Consider the following 20,100-nt stretch of genomic DNA (forward strand, 5'->3'; position numbering starts at 1 on the left):
CAATGAGCATGTTGAAAAGTATAGTCTCTCTCTCTGGCTTTTTCTCCACTTTCTTAGGTAATAATGTATGCTGGCCAACTTTGCTTCTCCAGACAGTTTCATGATATTTATGTTCTGCGTGAGTCTTTGCAATCTCTTTCTGCTTGTCCTCTTCATCCAGCTTCAGGAAATCTTCAAGTTGTTTGTATAAAATATGCTCTGTAAATGCCATGCCACCTATCGTCAAATAATAGGTCATACCTTTTTTGTCAGAGAAAAGTTTGTGTGCACAATCTCTCACGTCGAAAGCGAAAGTGGTAGAAGCAGTTTTACATATTTGCTCTTTCTCTTCCGCACGTAGTTGTTCTTCCAACGCCACTTTATTTGCTAGTTGCATTGCCCCAAACTCTAGTAACCTCTCCTTTGAAACTTTTTGGTTACTCTTAACGAAAGTCATTACTGATTTTTTCAGAAAAGTAAAATAATATTTGCCAGCCATGGTCGCAAACTCGCAATTAAGCAATCAAACTAAACAAAGAAGCACGCAAGAACGAAAATAGTTGAAAGTTTGGAGAAAGAAGTAGGAGACTCAGCTCTTATTTATAGACTATAATTATAAGTTTCCATTTTCTCTATAGAAAGAGCATTTCCATTTTTGTTCCTTCTTTTTCTTTTAAAAAGACCAACATTGCTGTTTTCCATAATAATAAAAGTATAAATGACTAAAAAAAGTTTACAGTTGATTGAATTTGTTTCCCATATATCCTTTTCTTTTTTACCTTATCACTTCCTAATTACTTACATAGCTTTTTCCTTTTCTATTTTTTTTCTTTGAGTTCAAATATAGCAACCTTCTTTTATAATGGGTAAATTGACAAAATATGTTATATTGAGGCTATAATTTTTTCCTTTTAAAAAACAATATTGCTGTTTCATAATAATGAACGTATAGGAAACTAGAAAAAAAAAACTACCGTTATAGAAGATTGAATTCGTTTCCCGTATATCCTTTTCTTTTTTTTTTATTCTTTGTGGTCAAAGATAGCAATTTTGTTTTTTTTTTTGAGCAAAGAGATAGCAATTTTGTTCTGTATTGCTGTTAATTACATTTAAATATCTTAATCGAGAAACTACATACCCAAATAACTTGTGGTACACTACACGATTGCTTGCATTTTGCATAGGGTCTAGTAACTTTGGCTTTATTACTGTTTTTAGTCTGTATAATGAGTCGTTTATCTTCTCACTATACATACCTAATTAATTTTATTTTTTGAAATTAATTGCATAAAATAAAATATATATCTAAAATATAAAAGAACTAGTCAAAACATCTTCAACTTCTTCTTCACTGATGAGTCGTTTATCTTCTTCTTCATGTCATCGCTCACTATCTCTTCGTACAATCGTACCCTTTAAATGATTCCTCTTATTCTGTAGATAATGCCCTTTATATTCAACACAAACTCGTGTAATATTTCACGGTCATCTGGAGCATCATACTAGAACCCTTGCAACCTCAGATGCAAATCTCCGCCACAAGTTTTGGGTTAATGAATCAGCAGTTGTTGTAGCATGGATCATCCCGATGACATTGAGCAGGTTGAAAAATATAGCCTCCTTATCTCGCTTTTTTTTTCTTCAATTTCCTTGGATAGTGTATGGCCTTCGGCTTTGTTTTTCCAGATATTTGCGAGAGTTTTCAAATGTGCTTCAAGATGTTCTCCTTGTCCGTCTGCTCTTCTTGAATTTTTCAATTTCTTTGTACGTAATCTGGTACGTACGTAAATGGCCTGCCATTCTTCATATGATCGGTAATACCCTGTTTGTCACAAGAAACTTGGTTTAGGATGTCTCTCACTCTGAGACCTAAAGATGATGAAGATTGTGTAGTGGCCTTAGCTAAGCTTATGTAGGCAAGTGGAGCAACATCAGAATCATAGAGGCTTCTTCTCCTCCCATGTAATGTACTACTCCAAGAGAGACACATGAAGGAACCAAAGCTGCAGATGTTTTGGCTTCTTGAAGAAGATCGAATGAATTTCGGAAATGAGAGAGAGGGAGTGGCAGCGATATTGGAGTCTTTTTTGTACAAAGCAACACTACTTAAGTACTTAGTGGAGTCGTTACACACAGAATGAGACTTTTATGTTGAAGTGGTACACAGAAAAGAAGACCTATTTACCAAGACTTAGGACCATTTCCTTGTGTTGAAATTAGACAAGGAAGGCAACACTGTTTACACCAAAGACATTGGACATCTCTGCATTTTCCTCTCCAAGGTTGAACCTATCCCTATCTCGTCTAAATTCAACTGCAGAGCCAGAAACTGCGTCTATTTTCTGACCGAGTTTGCCATTGTCGGTATCCGCGCCCATAAGAAGCAATATAGAGAACCTTCCGCTTGCTCCTTACCTACCACTTTAAGACTAGTAGTGTCTCCCACTCTCAAAATCTATTTATGCGAAAAGCTTATTGCTGTGTTTTATTTTAGAAACCTTTTTTTTTGTTCTCAGTCTTCGTGATAGTAAACACCTCATTTTGCGATTTTTCACATAAGGAAAAGAATGGATCAAGAAAGTTTGTGATGTTTAATCTTATTAGACAATGACAGATGCAGAGAATGAAAGCATTTAAATCATACAAACATATTACGAACTAGAATATGATGATGCAACGCCAGAGAAAGAATTGAAATATCCCCAAATATAACCTTTATATCAAACAAACAGACAAAACAACACAAACCTTTGTCAACTGATTTCGTTTTAGACGTTAACAGCAGCTGCATACAAAACCTCAACGGTGGGACGCCTGAAGGTGTTCCGAAACGCGGCGAGATCTTCAGACCACTGGATCCTTCCCCAAATCTCACCTTCCTCCTCCTCGCGTCTCTCCAAGGAAATCTCAGCACACCAAACATCTCCCTTATGCCCAACCCAAAAGACCACAATGTTCAAACCGAAACTGCTCAGCTTCCTTACACGCTCCCTGAACGCAGAGGACCTAACACTGTTCGAGCCAGAGAAAACCTCCTGTAAAGCCTCTAAACCTTTCACTTCCTTCCACACCACCTCCTCTGACTCGCGCCAAAACACATTCCCGACTTCATCACATCCGTACAACACTTTCTCCACCACACAATAGTAGCTCTTGACTTCTTCTGTCTTCTTTCTTCCCCATTTACCCTCGCACGGCGAGTAGCTTAAAAAGTTGCCGCTCCAGAAGTCCACTCCGTACACCTTCTCATCCATCACTAGCGTCTCCCGGACGACATTATCACCTTCGCTACAATCAGGCAAGGGTGCGAAAGCCTCCCAGGTTTCGGTCTTCGGATCGTACACCTCCGCCCAGTTTGATTCCTTAACCTCCTCGCAGCCTCCGAACACGTATATCTTCCCGTCCACAGCTCCAGCCGCAGCTGCAGCTCGACCAACCGACATGGAAGGGACTTCACGCCACGTGTTAGTCCGACAATCCAGGAGCGACACGTCAGAGGAGCGAACATCTCCGTCTTTAAATCCACCGATAACGTAAATCCCCCAATCCAACGGCACGTAAGAGGAGAAAGTCTGAGGCTGGGAGGGGAGAGAAGGCACAGGGATCAAGGTCTTCTTCCCCGTAGTTTCAGGGCGGAGGAGAAACCAGCTGGGGGTTGATTTAGGCGTGGTGCTCAAGCACACGTAGAGACGCTCTTTCTCTTTCGTGCGACCTAACAGCAATCGCGTCTTGTTCAACTCTTGCGAAGCCAATAGAGAGTGATACCTTTTGGGGACTTGAGACGACGAGGAGGCCGCATGATCTGATCTCAGCACCAGAGGGAAGCACCTCAGAACAATCGTATCTTTGGCGGCGGGTCTGGACATCGTCGTGTGTTTGGTAAAAGGAGAGAATTTGGAGAGAAGTAGAAACGATCAAACTGCTTCAGATTGGTAAAGTTCAAACGAAAAATAGTTTTATATTCAACGGTAAACAACAACACTACCAAGCCCACTAAGGCCCATCTTGGCCCGATTAATAGGATCTCCAAGATCTCCGGCCATTGCAACCATACTGAGACACCCACCTTTTTTTTTTTAGCTTTAAAAATTAACAAAAATATTGTCACTGAGATCTATACTTGGTTCTTTTGATTCTCTTCATTATAATTTACTATTTTAATCAAGACAATAAGCATTCGCAAGTGTTATTCACAGAGGAAGTGTTGGCTTTATCAACATTATTGTAACAAAAAAAAAGAGTTCAGGGAAAAGAGATTGATTCAAAAACAAAGCACCAAATAGAGATGTTTACAGTTTTTGACAATTACATATGATTGAAGCTGTTGTCTCCGTTTATTAGCCTCACTCTCAATGTAAGGTAGATCAGTATCAATGTTCCCACACTTGATCTGCATAATCCAATACATTCATAGTGAATATGCATTGTTATTACTATAATGACTTTATTAAGACGCTGTGGAGTAACTGGAGTTAGTATTACTTACAAGATGGAGAATAAGATGACGATTTTCCTAGAATCAAATGAAGCAGCACGCTTGTATCTTCTCCACCTGTTCGTTGGTGCATCATGCCATCTCTCTGAGATAGCTTTATCTGCAAACATAATAATATTCTCAAGATTCAGTTCCTATACATACCCAGCTAATTATGCAACTCTAAAAAAAAAAGATAATAATAATTATTATTATGCAACTCTACCGAAACATTTGTAATCATCTTTACCAGTGCTCAAGCTTGCTTGTCTCTGCAATACCTTTTGCATATGCTGTAAAAAGACATAAGAGAAAGGCATTTGAATATCATCTTTCAATATGGACCAAGCAAAGTAAACATGTTAAGATAGAGCCTTTACTACATCCGACTCAGCACCGTTCCCTTTCTCGACGTTGATGTCAACAACGCAAGACTGGTAGGAATCTGTGCCTCCAAGTAGCACATTGATGCGGTTCTGAGTTTTCTGACAGTTGAGTTGGGCATCGACGAGCATCTGGTTTTTAGAAGGAAGCAGAGACTTGACGAAGCTCAAGAGAGTAAACCGGTGAGGGGTTATGTTTCCTTCATCAGGTAAGACTGCTATAGTGCACACGTCTTGGATCTAATACAGAATTGGAAGAGAGCTTGTAAGGACTTAGCACACACTTTTCTCACACAATAATTTTCTTATCTATCATGTTCTTAAAGAAAAGAAAATCCTGATCTCAAAAACAGAGAACTCACTAGTGAATGATCGATGCAACGGTCTTGTTTCAAAGGAAATGCAGACTCCTTAACAAGAGGAAACACATCTGCAAGTCGCAGAAAAAAAAAAGGAGAAGGTCCATTTGAAAGCTCATTCATCTGTTTTTTTGTGTGTAATTGATCATGATAATGGAATTTGAACTACGTAATCCTTAGCTATTTTTTTTTACCTATGGAGGTATGTTTGGCAACATCAGTGAAGCTAGGCTTAGGAGCCTTGAAGCTTGGATACTTGATGACTGGGGCATTCAAGTCCGCAACACTTGGGAGTTGTTGCTTCCCCTATTGAATATAAATCATCAGAATTTTGTGTTAAATACATTAATCATAATCACAACATGTGAGATCCGACCAAAAAAGATTCAAAAATGTTAACCAGAAAGAAAAAAAAACATGATTAGATACCAACGGTAACACTGTACAATGAGTTTGCCAATAAGCGAAGTCACAACACTAAACAGTTTCCTAGATATAAAAGTCTTTTCACTTTGATCCATCCAAAGCAAAAGAAATAGTCAAATGCAAGAAGATAGAATCAATTGAGAAAGCAAAAAAAAAAAGAATCGAATCGAATCACAAGAGCCAGCCACCACAAAGTCTCATCATCATCTTCTCATTTGGAAGAATAAGATTCAAAGAAAGAGAAACCGACACTACAAGGAAGGAAGGGAGTGATCTTTACTACTAACCCCTTCACCACAAGTAGTCGCAGCCATCGCAGAGAGAATCGTGTGAACCCACTGGAGAAGTAGTTCTCAAGAGACTTGTTGTTGCATGTAAAGAAGCTTCAGAGAAGCAGAAGTGTAGATACAGAGAGAGAGAGTTCAGAACAAGGCTCTACTCTTACTCCTCAGGTCCCGGCTGTGATTAGCCTGTGACTGTGAATTGCCTTCTTCTTTCATTCATCTAACAGATTATATAACGACAAATCCTAATCCTTCGGCTTTTACCCCCACTTTTTCTTATTTCCTAATATACCCTTTTGCTTTCTTCTTCTATTCTATCATATCGCATATCCTCCTGAATTAATTAAACTTTGATTAGAGATGTCATTATTGTTATATCCTCCTGAATTAATTAAACTTTGATTAGAGATGTCATTATTGTTATTACCATCAACATTAATGACACATTTTAGTTTACTCTGAAGAATAAATGCATGTCTGTACTTTTAATTTTCAGCTCTATAATTCAATTCATACTATTTATGAGCTGTCATATACTAGTAACATCTACCTTTTTTCAGCTCTATAATCATTTTATATAGTTTTGGCAAAACAATTTGATATAACGATAATAACAATTTAGAAGAGTACTTAAAGACTTTTCAAAATAGGGAAGTTGCAGTGTGAAAGTAGTAATGTTTTGTAGACATAACGAAAAGGACATGGCTCACGGGTGATGCTATATTTTCTGGCTGTATCTTCTTCCTCTTCTTCTCCCGTGAACTCCTCTCTCTCTTTTCTAGGGGTTATTTATTTGTTTGTATTCTTGTTTCATAACTTTATTCTCACGGCATAAGTGTTTTGTCCAGGTGTATATTCGAACCAACACTGAACCGAACATTTACAATATCTAAAATGGAACTAAAATTACGCTTCCGACAAGCTCAAATCCATATTAACTCTGAACCGAAATCGATTGGACACCCCTTAGTTTTACCGCGGAGACGCAACTTCACTTTTACCCCCAATTAATCATAATGGGCTGTAAACAGGCTTTATAATCCACATAACATACAACATTTTGTTCTTGTTCGGTTTGTTGCAAACCCATGGCTATTATTATTCAGGAGATTTTTGGTCTTCCAACTTTCAATAGATTTTTTTTTCCAACTTTCAATAGATGATTGTACATATTCATTACTTTTTGGGGGGTCTCAACTTCAAACTTTATAATTTATATCCACCAAGAGATGGGTACACACATTCATTACTCTTTAACTTAACAAACTTGTAATTCAACATAATGTATTGTATAGTTCTTCTTATTCATTGCTTTTATTCACATTGTTTCTTTGAAAAAGATACAAAGACAAGGATTTATTTGCCATTAACTGTACATGGCCTTTCAAAGTTTACAGATTTTTAAAGTTCAAAAGAAAAAAAAACTTTCAATTTAAACTCACCAAATATGTATCTTTGGGAGAGAGGGAGAGAGAGACAAGAGTAAGTCAATAAAAAGTAACTGTCAATTTGAATGACTTTTAAGTCGCAAACATATATAGAGAGAGTCATATACCATCACTAGTAGTTAAAGAAAAATAACCCAAGAACGTCGTCCTTTGTTGGTGGTGGTCCAAGGCCTGCTCTCAGCTGTTTCACTTTGTTGGTGGTCCAAGGCTCTCATAGAACAAGATGTAGCCATGATCAGTATTGCTCGAATACTCCTGCGACGACCCAAAGAACGTTTGCACAGCTGATTCTTCAATCATCTCCACGTTCTCATCATCAAAGAAGAGCCAGTGGTTATGGCTTTTCACCAGGCTCACGTAGTGACCATGGTTCGGTCCACTTCCCACATGAACCACCACCGCAAAGAGCGAGTACTCCACGTCTGTGTACGGCTCCACCGTGTTGCTCAGTTTTAGCTCCAGAGGGAAGACAACTCTGTAAGAGAGCTTCTTGTAACGCCCTAGCTGTTCCATGTACTTGAACCGTTTTAGGTGGATCACTAAGATGTGTGGTGGCTTCTTGATCTTCATCCTCTTCTGTGCTTCTTGTAAGCTGCAGCAATTCAAGAAAAGCTGAGGAATTTCAACTTGTGTGAGCGAGAGAGTAAGAAACCAACATCTGTACCTGCAGCATTTGTCACAGAAGAACTTGTCTTCAGCGTGAAGAGTCTCCGTTGAGCTGAAGTTTTTCAAACAGCTAGTTATCGAACTGTTCTGCTCGATATCAAGGCTTAGATCCAGGAACGTTTCGTCTCTTGCTGTCACCGTTTCGCATCGCAGACACCTGGTCTCGTTGGTAAGTATGCCCTGTGTATGCACTAATTAGTCACAGATTAGAAGGAAAAGAGAACCGTTTCTTTAAAGAGAACCGACCTGAAAAATGTTGTGCACCCAAGTAACAACTGGCTCTTTGTGCACAACACCATTCGCCAGGGGAGCTTTAGGTCCGTTTGCGATCTTCTCAGGGGATGATGACGATGAGGTTTCACGTTCAGGTTTTGTAGTAGCTTTCGCCTCTTTCTCCAGGATGTCAACAACTTCGTTGAGCAAATAGTTGAGGAACTCATGTGCATCCTACATGACAAATAGTAACGCGGGAGTTTAATAAATTAAAAATGAATATTTGCCTTTGTTGGAAAACAATGGGCTCTGAGGAACTTGCAAAAAAGCACCTGGTGCATATAACTCCGGAACAGCTCATTCTGTTTCTTCAACCTTTGTACGAATCGCTTAGGCGCAATAACGCCAGTTTTCTTCTTCTGGGAACTTATCTACGCAATGAAAAGACATCCATAACACACATAAAATGACTATCACTCACGCAATAATCAGAGTAGATGAGAGATTACATTATTGAAGATACCTAACAAAAAGTAACACACCAGAGAAGCACATATAATCTATATAGTCCAACATATAAATAACACGTTCCTTTATAGAAATGATATCCTCCGTTAACAAAAAAGAAAGGTATATATCTCATAATTAAATTACCTGTGAAAATAAGTCAGCGAGACATGTCATAAGATTCTCTTCAGCATCAGCGACGCTTTTATTGCTGGTATAGTACTCGAGCAATTGTTCACGAAACGGAACACAAAAATAAAGAGCCTGCACGCACCAAAGAAACAAGTGGAAGAAGCATTATTATTAACACATAAACTCCTTACAAGTCAACAATGAAGTTAATCAGGACGAAAGCACATTTAATAATACACAAATAAAAAGAGATCAAAACAACAAATGGAGCAGCAGAACACACAATTGCAAATCTTATGGTTCCTGAAAGATTCGAAATTTGAGTAATTTGACAAAGTTCACTATCCCAAATCATCAAAGATGTAACCTTTCGAGTATAATTCAACAAACCCATAAAAAAAATCGAATCAAGGACATCGAATTCGAGATGGAGGGGAATCAATCAGAAGCAGAGGACAGAGAGATTAGAGAGAGAGAGAGGGGGGGAATGACCTGTAAAACGCTGTTGCAGTAACAAGTGTTGCCGAAATTCTCGAAGCCGAAGTAGCGCTCTCCTTCGGGGAACTGGTCGCCGAGAGCTTTCTCGAGTTTGGACCCCGCGGCGCCCATCAGCCCTAGAACTACCCTCCGTATCACCGTTTTCTCTGATCTGCTCGGAGATGAGAGGAGGTTTCGTCGTAATCTGCGTATTTGTTTGATTCGATCCGATGATTGATTGATTCTCTCAGAGTGGGCGGAGGAAGGAGGATCGATTTTAACACCCCCCTCTTGTGTCGAATATTATAAAGCAGAGAGAGAGATAGAGATAGAGGTTGACGATAAACAGAAAAAAAAAAACCATAAGAGTTGAAATTGCAAATTAGACCTCCAGTTTTTTTAAATGTCACGAAATGATCGTTTATTTATGATTATTTAAATATCCCCCCCACCCTCGACATACCCAAGTTCTTGTAACAATTACGTAGTGAGATTGAAATCTACAAACTCATAAATAGCCTCCATAGTCGAACTTGGAAACCTTGGAGTGATGATGTTAGAGAAAGATTTGATTTTGTTCTTCATCTTCTTTTACTTAGACCACCGACTTATTCTTGGGTTCATCCTTAGAGTGAACTTTAAAGTTCACCAACCAATAGAAATCACTTATTTCATAATTGATATCTTTTTAAAAAGTAAATAAAATATTTTCGAGTTATATTAAAAACATAAAAATAATAATATATGCAAGAAATTTTTTTAAAAAAAATTTTAATTTCGTCAACAAAACACTAAACCCTAAACTCTAAATCCTAAACTCTTGGATAAATACTAAACCCTAAATTAAAAACATTAAACCATAATAGTATTTTTAAGATTTAACTAGATTAGGACCCGCCCTAAAAAGCGGAAATTGATTTGTCAAATTTCAATTAATAATATATGGTATATATAATATGTGTATAATATTATATATATTTTGTGTAACATTTATATATATACATATTAGACATATATATAATATTTTATTAAATATATATAGAATTTAATAGTGTTATAATTTGTGTTGTACTTGTTATTAGTTTGTATTTAATCTTTTTTAATTTTTAGTATAATAATTTGCATTGTCGCACCTTTTACCTTTTAACTTATACACATAGTTATGCTATTTTTCAAAAAAAAAACTTATACACATAGTCTCGTAAAATGTAATATATAAAAAACATATTTAAAAAATCTACTGACCATATGCCACCATTATTTGGTTGTTTGAACAAAAAAAATCATGTTCTTGCATAACTGTATATGTTGTGATATGATGTAGGCGAAGAGTAAATATATGGAAGTAAAGTTAGTGATACGAACATAAACCTATGTTGGTCTATGCCACAATTATTTGGTTTTTGGAAGATCAATGATCATAAGCATACACGGTCTTTGTATGCTTACGTTGTAAATGAGTAGGATATTTTTTTCTCTTATGTCTGGAATGATATGGAACTCGTTGATTTAAGAGTGGTTCAGTTTTATATGATCTAATTATATTAAGAGATTAACCAAATATATTATAAAAGTGTTACTGGTTAAGTTTAACTAATCTATGTTGGTTAAGATTTGGTTTAATTTAAGTTGGTAGATTGCATTGTATAGGAGGCATGATATATTCTAGCAACAAATATGAAAGAGTCCAAAATTTAAATGAGAACTTCAAATAGTAGATAATCCCTAAATTAATAGATTAGATGTTTTAGTGTTTAGTGTTTTTGATTTAGAATTTAGGATTATCCAAGTGTTTAGATTTATCCAAGGGTTTAGGGTTTAGAATTTAGGGTTTAGGGTTTGTTTAAAATTATCCAAGGGTTTAGGGTATACCCAAGGGTTTAGGATTTAGGATTTAGGGTTTAGGGTTTTTTGACGATATTAAAAATAGTTTTCAAAAAGTTATTTTTTGTAACGACTATTATTTTTATTTGTTTTTATTTTATTTATTTTAAAAACATAATATAACTTGACAATATTTTCTTTCATTTTTTAAAAGATATTAATTATGAAATACTTGATTCCTATCGGTTAGGTGAACCTAAATGTTCACTTTAGGGGTGAATCTAAAAATAACTCTAGACCACCCACAATTATGGATGTTTGAAACGGTTAGAATATTCAGCAATGAGGTTGTTGAAATTTTGTAGCATATCAAAGTGGTTTCAAAGGTGTTGTAAAGTTCGAACAGTTGAAAAAAAAAATTATATGGCTCAGTTTGGTCATATAGCGCAAATTGATTGGTTAAAAATATAGTATATTTTTTTTTTATTCACATCCATTAATTTAAAACAAGCAATTTCAAATGTTAAAGAAAAGAAGTGGATATTAAATAAATTAGGTGGAATAGATAGAAGATAATGTGAAATGTTAAATAAATATGTTAAAAATAAAATGTTATTGAAACCATTGTACATAGTTTTACGAGTACATTATGTTTCTTTTATTTTTTTACTAACGTCAGATATCTCGAATCTATAGATTGATTCTCAAGAGTAGGTGCAAATTTATAGATTTTTTTTTAATTTAAATGAGCAGAAAACAAAGATTCATATCTATATAAATGTCTTGAACAATGTGATTTAGTTTTACATATTAAATGTATCACATGAAACATATCGGCGTTTCAAGCTCATTTCTTTACCACTCGACAAGAGATCCCGAACTTAATGTGTTTCCTTTCATTCGATTCAAATCATGATCGTTCTTTTTTATATCTATATGGTCGTTTATGATGTATTATTGAATCTTTTTTTCGAGAAAGGGCTTGTATATGTTGGATCTTTGTCTTTTGATTGTTGTAGTTGCATTTTTTTTTTATAACTCTGGTATCTGGGCAGCCACATTCCTAACTATCTTTTCGAAGGGGGTCCAGCGTCCCAACGGAAGGGATGTTAAATCCGTTGTGGCCAAGGCTCGAACCCGGGTGGCGGGCAGTACAGCTGTACCTCCTTTACCACCAAGCTACGAGCACTTGGTTTAATTGCATTTTTTATATTTATAAAATGTTGAAAACATCCCCGTCGTCAGAATATCCTGTGGAAGAAACTTTGTTTCTTTAACCACGAGGCAGTGGTTGGGTGGTACATGGCGTTTCAGGATTTTTAAGGAATCTGAGTTTGAATCAGTTGCAATTCATATTATTCTGACTTGTGGTCACACAAATATGGACCATATGCTTTCGGCCTATTTAAAAACCTGAAAAAAGTTCATCCGTGGGCTTCACCCTTTGGAGATTAGTCTAGGTCTCGGTCCTAGATACCCCTAGGTTAAACAAAAAGAAAAAAAAACTTTGTTTCTCACTTTTATTAGCATAAATAAACATATGAGTATTTTACTAGATAGAATATTTCCACAATATATTATTTCAGACCTATATATCCTATTCTAAATGAATATATGAAAATTATATATACTCTTTCTTTGAATTTGAGATTATTTATATATTAAAGCCTTAAATTTTTCTTGATTATATAGCTTATTTTCTTACAAATTTTATTTTTGATTTTCTAAAAATATTATCTTTTTAGTTTATTTCAAATTCTTTTTGCTAAAAATAGTATACAACTATATATGAACTTAGAAACTAGGAAAGTGAACTGAAGACATTAAAAATTAGGTATAAAATATACACTTAATTAATCTCAAATCATATAAACAATGTTTTTAATTGTGCTTTTGTTATAGAAATAAGATCTTAATCTATTTCTGTACAGTAATAATAAATATAAAAAATATGTTTAAAATAATAGTAAGATTTAATAAAAAAATCCCCCAATTAACCTTTACCCTGGATATGCTACTGTATACATGAGTCGGTTTTTCTTATCCTAATTTTAGTTTTCTTTACCTACCAATTGCTAGATTTTTATTCAAATTTCCAAGAAATCATTTATTTCCTCTTCTAAGTTTTAATCTCAAATTCACTATATATAGACCTAAAAGCCTATATAAAACCTACAAGGTTTTAGCAAAATCCGTCAAAGCCAAAATATTAACAAAAAGCTAAACATACAGTTAAACAACAAAAAAATTAAACATCTACTTTAGAAAAAACAAAATAATGGCACAGATCAAATTTAGAGATGTTGTTAGAACCATTGCAATTATTTTTTTGTTAGTCATTGCAGGTTAATAAAGCATTCTCATTTTAATTATGTTGAAGCTTAATTTGTTAAGTTCGACATTAGTTAAAAGTATACATACTTAGTTGTTTTGGATTTTTATAATAAATATTTTGATTATTGTTTTGTTTGCAGAACAAGCAACTGCAGTCTCTATTGATGATGCCGATTGTTATGGCCTGTGCACTCCCCATTGTGACCAAACTTGCAAAGGATATGGTTACACAGGTTGGTTTTGTCCATCTTTCAGAGCCAAGGCAGGCTGTTGCTGTACACCAAAAAAGAAAAAAAAAATGAACAACTAAATTTTTGATGCATTATGTAATATGTATGATACTAATAAAACCCGAAAATAAAATATAAAAAACAAATCAAAATATTACAAAATGTCTGGATTTGCCTTTTACGTATATAGTGCGGTGTTAAAAAAGACCGTATATAGTGCAAGCTAAACGTGTTATGGGTGAATATGTATGTTTGACGAATCTTTATACAAGATTAATATTAAGCAAATGGAATCCAAACCGAGCAAAAGAACTACTATTGACCTCGGGCTACGTAGAATGTGACTTGCCCAAAACACGGCTCCATATGATTAGTCCTACTTACGTACAGCCCTGAAACAATCAGGAATCATCAACATCACCGACTCAGGGGCGGACTGAGGTGACGACCAATGGGGTCACGTGACCCCCACTAAAAATTAATTTTCCATGAGTAATTAGCCTAATATCTTATATTTTTTTAAGAAATTAGTTAAAATTTTACATAAGTGACTCTAACTAATCTAAAATTTATGAAAGTGCTCCCGATTAAAAGTTTTTCTAGATCCACCTCTGACCACCAATGAAGAATACAAGTAACTTTCAAATGTTTTGAACTCCTCACAAACCTGTCTTCCACCATCTCCCAAACACCAAGTCTTGTTCCGTTCATGTTTTCATTTATTATCTTATTTTATTCGATCAAATTCGTTCTTTTTCTCATTTATATATATATATATATATAATCGTTATGTGTTTACATATGTTAGATATTTGGCTTTGAATGTTGTAGAGTAAATAGAGTGAGAAATGAAGTAGTGAAAAAAAAAGGTATTACTCTATTTGTAGAATAATGCTTTTATATTTTGTTCATTACTTTATTTTCCACCTTATTTACTCTATAAACAGAATAAAACATAGAACTGAGATAAAAATGTTCTAATAAAGTGTCTCAGCTGCAATATTCCTCTTTTTCTCTTCCTCGGTCAAAACTCTCTCCAGAGCTATCCTCCTTTTCCTTTCCCGTCAAAAGTCTCACAAGAGCTATCGTATAATTGTCTTCACTTGACAACAGGGGCGGATGCAGAATTAGTTTGGTATGGGGCACAATATATGACTAGTTTCTGGTAACTAATGTTGAACTTAAGTGAATATTTACATAGCTTAGTACTAGTTGTCATGGGAGAAAAATAATTTAGGGTGGGGTACATGCCACACCCTCTTCAGCCCTAGGTCCACCCCTGCTTGACAAAGCACCATTTCCAGCCCCAGAGAAATAACCAATTTCGAATGTCCTGGCGGCGAGAGCAACAAGTGCTTGAGGCGCTAATTTTTGAAGTTCAATTTCACCGAAGACGGTTCCATTGCTAAAGCGAAAATATAATAAATATGTGTACAGTACATTAAAATCAGACAAAAAGTCTCAGATTTGTGTATTCTTGTTTCTCTATTAAAAAGTACATCCAAATCCACTGTAACAAAATTCTAATAAAATCTGATGGACACTAAATAAAAGTAGATTTAAATTCAATTTTAGCAAATCCACAATTGAATAATACTGGATTTCATTTCAGTTTTAAATTCCATCAAATTCTGTTAAATTACCAAATTCAATAACACCTCATAAATTTAGTTTCCCTTTCCTAACAAGTCACTATATATATGATAAATTGTAGACAAAGTTTTCAAGTTTATATCAGCCATTTAACTGTATAAAGACCTACCAGCTTTTAAGAAAATTCATCAACAAATACGTCAAAAAAATGGACCAGACCAGATTTAAAGATGTTGTTACAACCATCGCAATAATTATTTTGTTGGTCATTGCAGGTTAATCAAACATTCTAAAATTTTTGTTCTTATTATGTAGAAGGTTAATTTAAACTTTGACATTAAGTTACAAATATACATACTTAGTTTTTTGGATTTTACATATTAAATAACTCTTATTATTTTGTAGAACAAGCTAATGCAGTCTCTGTTGATGCCGACTGTTATGGACCGTGCAGAAAACAATGTGAACAAACTTGCAAAAATAAAGATTACACGGGTTGGTTTTGTTCAGCTTTTAGAGGCAACTCTGGCTGTTGCTGTACACCAAAGAAGAAACTTTTTGGACAATCTCTTCAATTGAACAACTAAACTTTTGATGTAATAGTCTCTAACGTGTATGATTATTAATAAAAGCCTCCAGGCTCCAACAATAAAATAAAATAATATTTTAAGAGGTTACAAAATATCAAAATTTACCTTGTTTATATATTATATACTCTCCATTTCTTAAAGGTTTCACTTGTTTACGGAGATTATTAAAATTGTATAAACTAGTATCATTATTAATATATGATTAGTTAAATAAAAATTTATTGATTATTTAAAAAATTGAAAATGAATTTAATGTAACTAAAATTGAAAATCCAAATGATTAACTATTTAAATTGCCATATTTATTTCTTCGTCTAAAATTGAAAATCCAAATGATTAACAGTTTTGCATTTTGGTTGGAAATGACTTTATGGGGAACAACGATCGGAACTTTGCTACCGAAATGAGCCATTGCAGAATAAGCACCATGACATGCTCGAATGCTTCTCTTCTTACCACCACGCTAAAAAATCCAATTCACCTCTGTGAGATAACAATCTAAGTCCCACATTGGATATTAGATAAATGAATGTCTAATATATAAAGAGATGTCCAACTCTAATTAGTACGAGGTCTTTTGGGATGGAAACCAAAAGTAAATCCATGCGGGCTTTTCATTAAAGCCCAAAGTGGACAAATATCGTACTAATCGGATAAATAGAGTTGGACATGGGCTTTGACAATCCCAACAATTGGTATCAGAGCGGTTTGACAAAGAGATGCAAGAAAGACCAAAATACCCTTAAGTAAGAACAGGTAGAAGAGGAAGAGAAGGTCTGTTGCAGAAACGTCAGAAGATCATGGAACCTGTGAAGTTGTGGGAGATACATTCTCAAAGGAAACCCTACGATTAGGAAACACACAAGAGATGAGTTGTGGTCCTTAGCTTGAGGGGGAGAATGTGAGATAACAATCTAAGTCCCACATTGGATATTAGACAAAAGAATGTCTAATATATAAAGAGATGTCCAACTCTAATTAGTACGAGGCCTTTTGGGATGGAAACCAAAAGTAAATCCATGCGGGCTTGCTATTAAAAGCCCAAAGTGAACAATATCGTACTAATCGGATAAATAGAGTTGGACATGGGCTTTGACAATCCCAACAACCTCACTCTTCTTTGTCTTCTACAAACATAAAGATATTTTTCTTGAAGAGCTTCAAATCCTCCCCATCGATTTGGTCATATTCTATTTTTTTTAAAAACCAAACGGTTATAGATTTTTTGTCGGTCAAAGAAATTGAGAAATTGAATAATTTGGACTGAAAACTCATTCTATGATTAAATTTAAATGATATTAATATAGGTATATAATATATCTTCATAAGTATATCTATTAAAGAAGACTTCTTATTCATATTAATTTATGATCATATGTATCTTCTTATGACAAAAGTGTAAATCTTTGATAAAAAAAATTCTATGTGAAACTTTTAACAGTTTGAACAATTTATAATTGTTCTTAAAAATTCACGGCAAATTTAAGAATTAAAATTTAAGTTCTCAATTGTTTTTCAATGAAAATTTTGAAATTAAATTATTTGTTTATATATATATTATTTTGAATATCTATTAAATGAGATTTTTTACTTATATGGTTTTATAATCATTTATATTTTTAATAAACAATTTAAATCATTGTTCTTAAATTTTTTTAATGTGAGATTTTTAAAAGTTTTAGTAATTTATAGTCATTGTTAAAAATTAAAAATATATAAAGAGAGGTGATGACAAAAAACATATAAAATGTAGTTTTATTATATGGTTAATATGATTTTTATTTTATGTTAGTAATACAAATTTAAACATAATAGTGGAGAATACAAAAATTGTTATTGAATATTTATTATTAAAAAATTAATTTCATATATGTACATTTTAATTATATTAGGTAATCTTGTAGGCTTTATTTAAAGAAATGACGGAAAACGTTAATGCACAATATTAATAAATTTTTATGATTAGTTTAATGAGAACTATATTATGTATTCAATAGACCAACATATTTTTCTATGAAATTGAGAAGCATTATAGTGAAGAAATATGTAGTAGGTAAAATATTGTAATACTTCTCTTTTAATATATATAAAGGATTAAAATATCATAAAGTATACTATGATTTGAAAATTTTAATAATTTATTTTTTTTAAAATAAAAAAAATATCATCGGTCAGAAAATAAATTTATCATACTTTTCAAATTATTCATAAGAGCATATATATAGAGCATCAGATATATTAAAATGATAAGTCATTAAAATAACTTTTGCTCATGCGAGCACTTGTGAAATTTAATAAATCATATTATATATTAAATGAAAAGTAAATGAAGTGATTTTTGTTTATGTGTCGATTACTGGTGAAGTCTTAAGAAAATTGTTATAGTTTGATTGGTCGATAATTTTAAATTTTAATTATTAAATTAGATGTAAAAATTAAAGATAAATTTATAATCAATTAACATCACTTACCAAATAACCTAAAGGATATTGCAAATAATAACTTATGGTAATTAATTTTCAAAATAACAGAAAGGCTAATAATGATTGATTAATTATTTTTTTGATATATATATAACTATAATATAATGAACAAATTTATATATAAAATGTAATGACTATATAATACATAATGAATTATATTCGTACATAATTATTTAATAACTCTTAAAATTTTATAAAGTCCAGACATGATTTATTAATAATTAATAAAAATATATTTATCATCGCTAAAAAACAATTTTCAGAATTTTTCAATTATTTATAAGAGCATATAAGTTATTTATAAAAAATATAAGGCGTTCTACTATTCTTTATTTGTTTTTTTAAAACTACTATTCTTTATTTGTGTATCAACATAGGATACATTTTTGAGATTGTATACATGTTTGAGGTTTAAATTTTGTATTGATAATATATAGCTTAGTTTCTTAAATTTTCTTCTTGTTAAAAACACCATATACAAATTTATATAAACTTAGAAACAATGAAAGTGTAAGATACTTAATATAATGAAACAGTTGAAGTTTATAATATATGATATATGTCTAATCATGTTTCAAATTATGTAAAGCCTATTTTTAAGTTCTGCTCTTTATAGGAATGAGATTTAAATTTATTTTGATTCTTAGTAAGATATTTTACTATATTTTTGAAAATAATAATTAAAAATTAATATTTTACTATATTTCACTTTATATGTGATAAATTGTAGTCAAATTTCCAAGTTTATACTAGCCATTTAACTATATAAAGACCTACTAGCTTTTAAGAAAACTCACCGACATCAAAACATAAGAAAATATTTACAAAATTTGAACAACAAAAAAACAACTAAGTCAAAAATGGACCAGATCAGATTTAAAGATGTTTTTTTTTTTTTTTGAAAAAAGCTTCATTTAAAGATGTTGTTACAACCATTGCAATAATTTTTTTTGTTGGTCATTGCAGGTTAGTCAAGCATTCTGAACCTTTTTTTTTATTATGTAGAAGCTTACTTTAAACTTTGACATTAGTTAAAAAACTCATACTTAGTTTTTTTATTTTATATGTTAAATAACTCTCGTTATTTTTTTGTAGAACAAGCAAACGCAGTCTATGTTCCGTCCGACTGTTATGGACCGTGCGAACATTGTCAACAAACTTGCCAAAGTAAAAATTACACAGGTTGGTTTTGTGCAGATTTAAAAGTCAAAACTGGGTGTTGCTGTACACCACCAAAGAAGAAAATCTTTCGACAATCTGTTGAATTCAAAAAACTAAACTTTTGATGTAATAGTCTCTCTAAAAAGTATGATTACTAATTAAAAACTCCAACAATAAAATAATATTTTAAAAAGTTACAAAATGTCAAAGATTTGCCTTGTTTATATATACATTATGAGTGAATAATATAATGTTTGACGTAATTTTTATTCAAGCCGGCTAAAACTTAATTAACTTTGTATAAATGAGGGAGAATTTAATTGTACTATTGATAATGGTCTACTCTGTAATAAAAAAAAAATCTGGGGCTTATGTTAGCAAACACAAATTACGATATGATCGCCAAACGCCGTCATGTAGTTGGTTGGTACTATAGATTATGATCGAACGCTTCTCTGCTCGCCACTACGCTAGAAAATCCAACTCAACTCCTACTTTCTTCCCTCCAACGAGGTTCGATTATCTCTCAAAATCCGC

General features: G+C 33.1%; 3 protein-coding genes across 6 annotated transcripts; all 3 read right to left on the reverse strand.

The window, feature by feature from the left end:
- Positions 1-2,549: 2,549 nt before the first annotated feature.
- LOC108822545 (F-box/kelch-repeat protein SKIP6) lies at positions 2,550-3,995 on the reverse strand. The gene has a single exon (XM_018595657.2). The coding sequence runs from the start codon at positions 3,843-3,845 to the stop codon at positions 2,748-2,750; it is 1,098 nt and encodes a 365-aa protein (XP_018451159.1). The 5' UTR covers positions 3,846-3,995; the 3' UTR covers positions 2,550-2,747.
- A 149-nt stretch (positions 3,996-4,144) lies between these two features.
- Positions 4,145-6,128, reverse strand: LOC108822546 (uncharacterized). Of its 4 annotated transcripts, none has more exons than XM_018595659.2 (7): positions 5,909-6,128; positions 5,390-5,501; positions 5,199-5,266; positions 4,837-5,076; positions 4,680-4,746; positions 4,466-4,574; positions 4,145-4,369 (listed from the first exon to the last, which is right to left on the reverse strand). In XM_018595659.2, exons 1-7 carry the CDS (start codon positions 5,933-5,935, stop codon positions 4,285-4,287), a joined length of 708 nt encoding a protein of 235 aa, XP_018451161.1. In that variant the 5' UTR covers positions 5,936-6,128; the 3' UTR covers positions 4,145-4,284. The 4 variants fall into 4 exon arrangements, with proteins under 4 accessions (XP_018451161.1, XP_018451160.1, XP_018451163.1 ...); XM_018595658.2 differs by having other exon boundaries at positions 4,834-5,076; positions 5,909-6,126; XM_018595661.2 differs by having other exon boundaries at positions 4,704-4,746; positions 5,909-6,125.
- A 1,116-nt stretch (positions 6,129-7,244) lies between these two features.
- Positions 7,245-9,662, reverse strand: LOC108818703 (ubiquitin carboxyl-terminal hydrolase 3). Its single transcript, XM_018591628.2, has 6 exons — positions 9,364-9,662; positions 8,887-9,003; positions 8,565-8,663; positions 8,266-8,466; positions 8,018-8,199; positions 7,245-7,945 (listed from the first exon to the last, which is right to left on the reverse strand). Exons 1-6 carry the CDS (start codon positions 9,478-9,480, stop codon positions 7,540-7,542), a joined length of 1,122 nt encoding a protein of 373 aa, XP_018447130.1. The 5' UTR covers positions 9,481-9,662; the 3' UTR covers positions 7,245-7,539.
- Positions 9,663-20,100: the final 10,438 nt, after the last annotated feature.

Source organism: Raphanus sativus, chromosome 8 (genome assembly GCF_000801105.2).
Source record: "Raphanus sativus cultivar WK10039 chromosome 8, ASM80110v3, whole genome shotgun sequence".
NCBI classification, from domain to species: domain Eukaryota; kingdom Viridiplantae; phylum Streptophyta; class Magnoliopsida; order Brassicales; family Brassicaceae; genus Raphanus; species Raphanus sativus.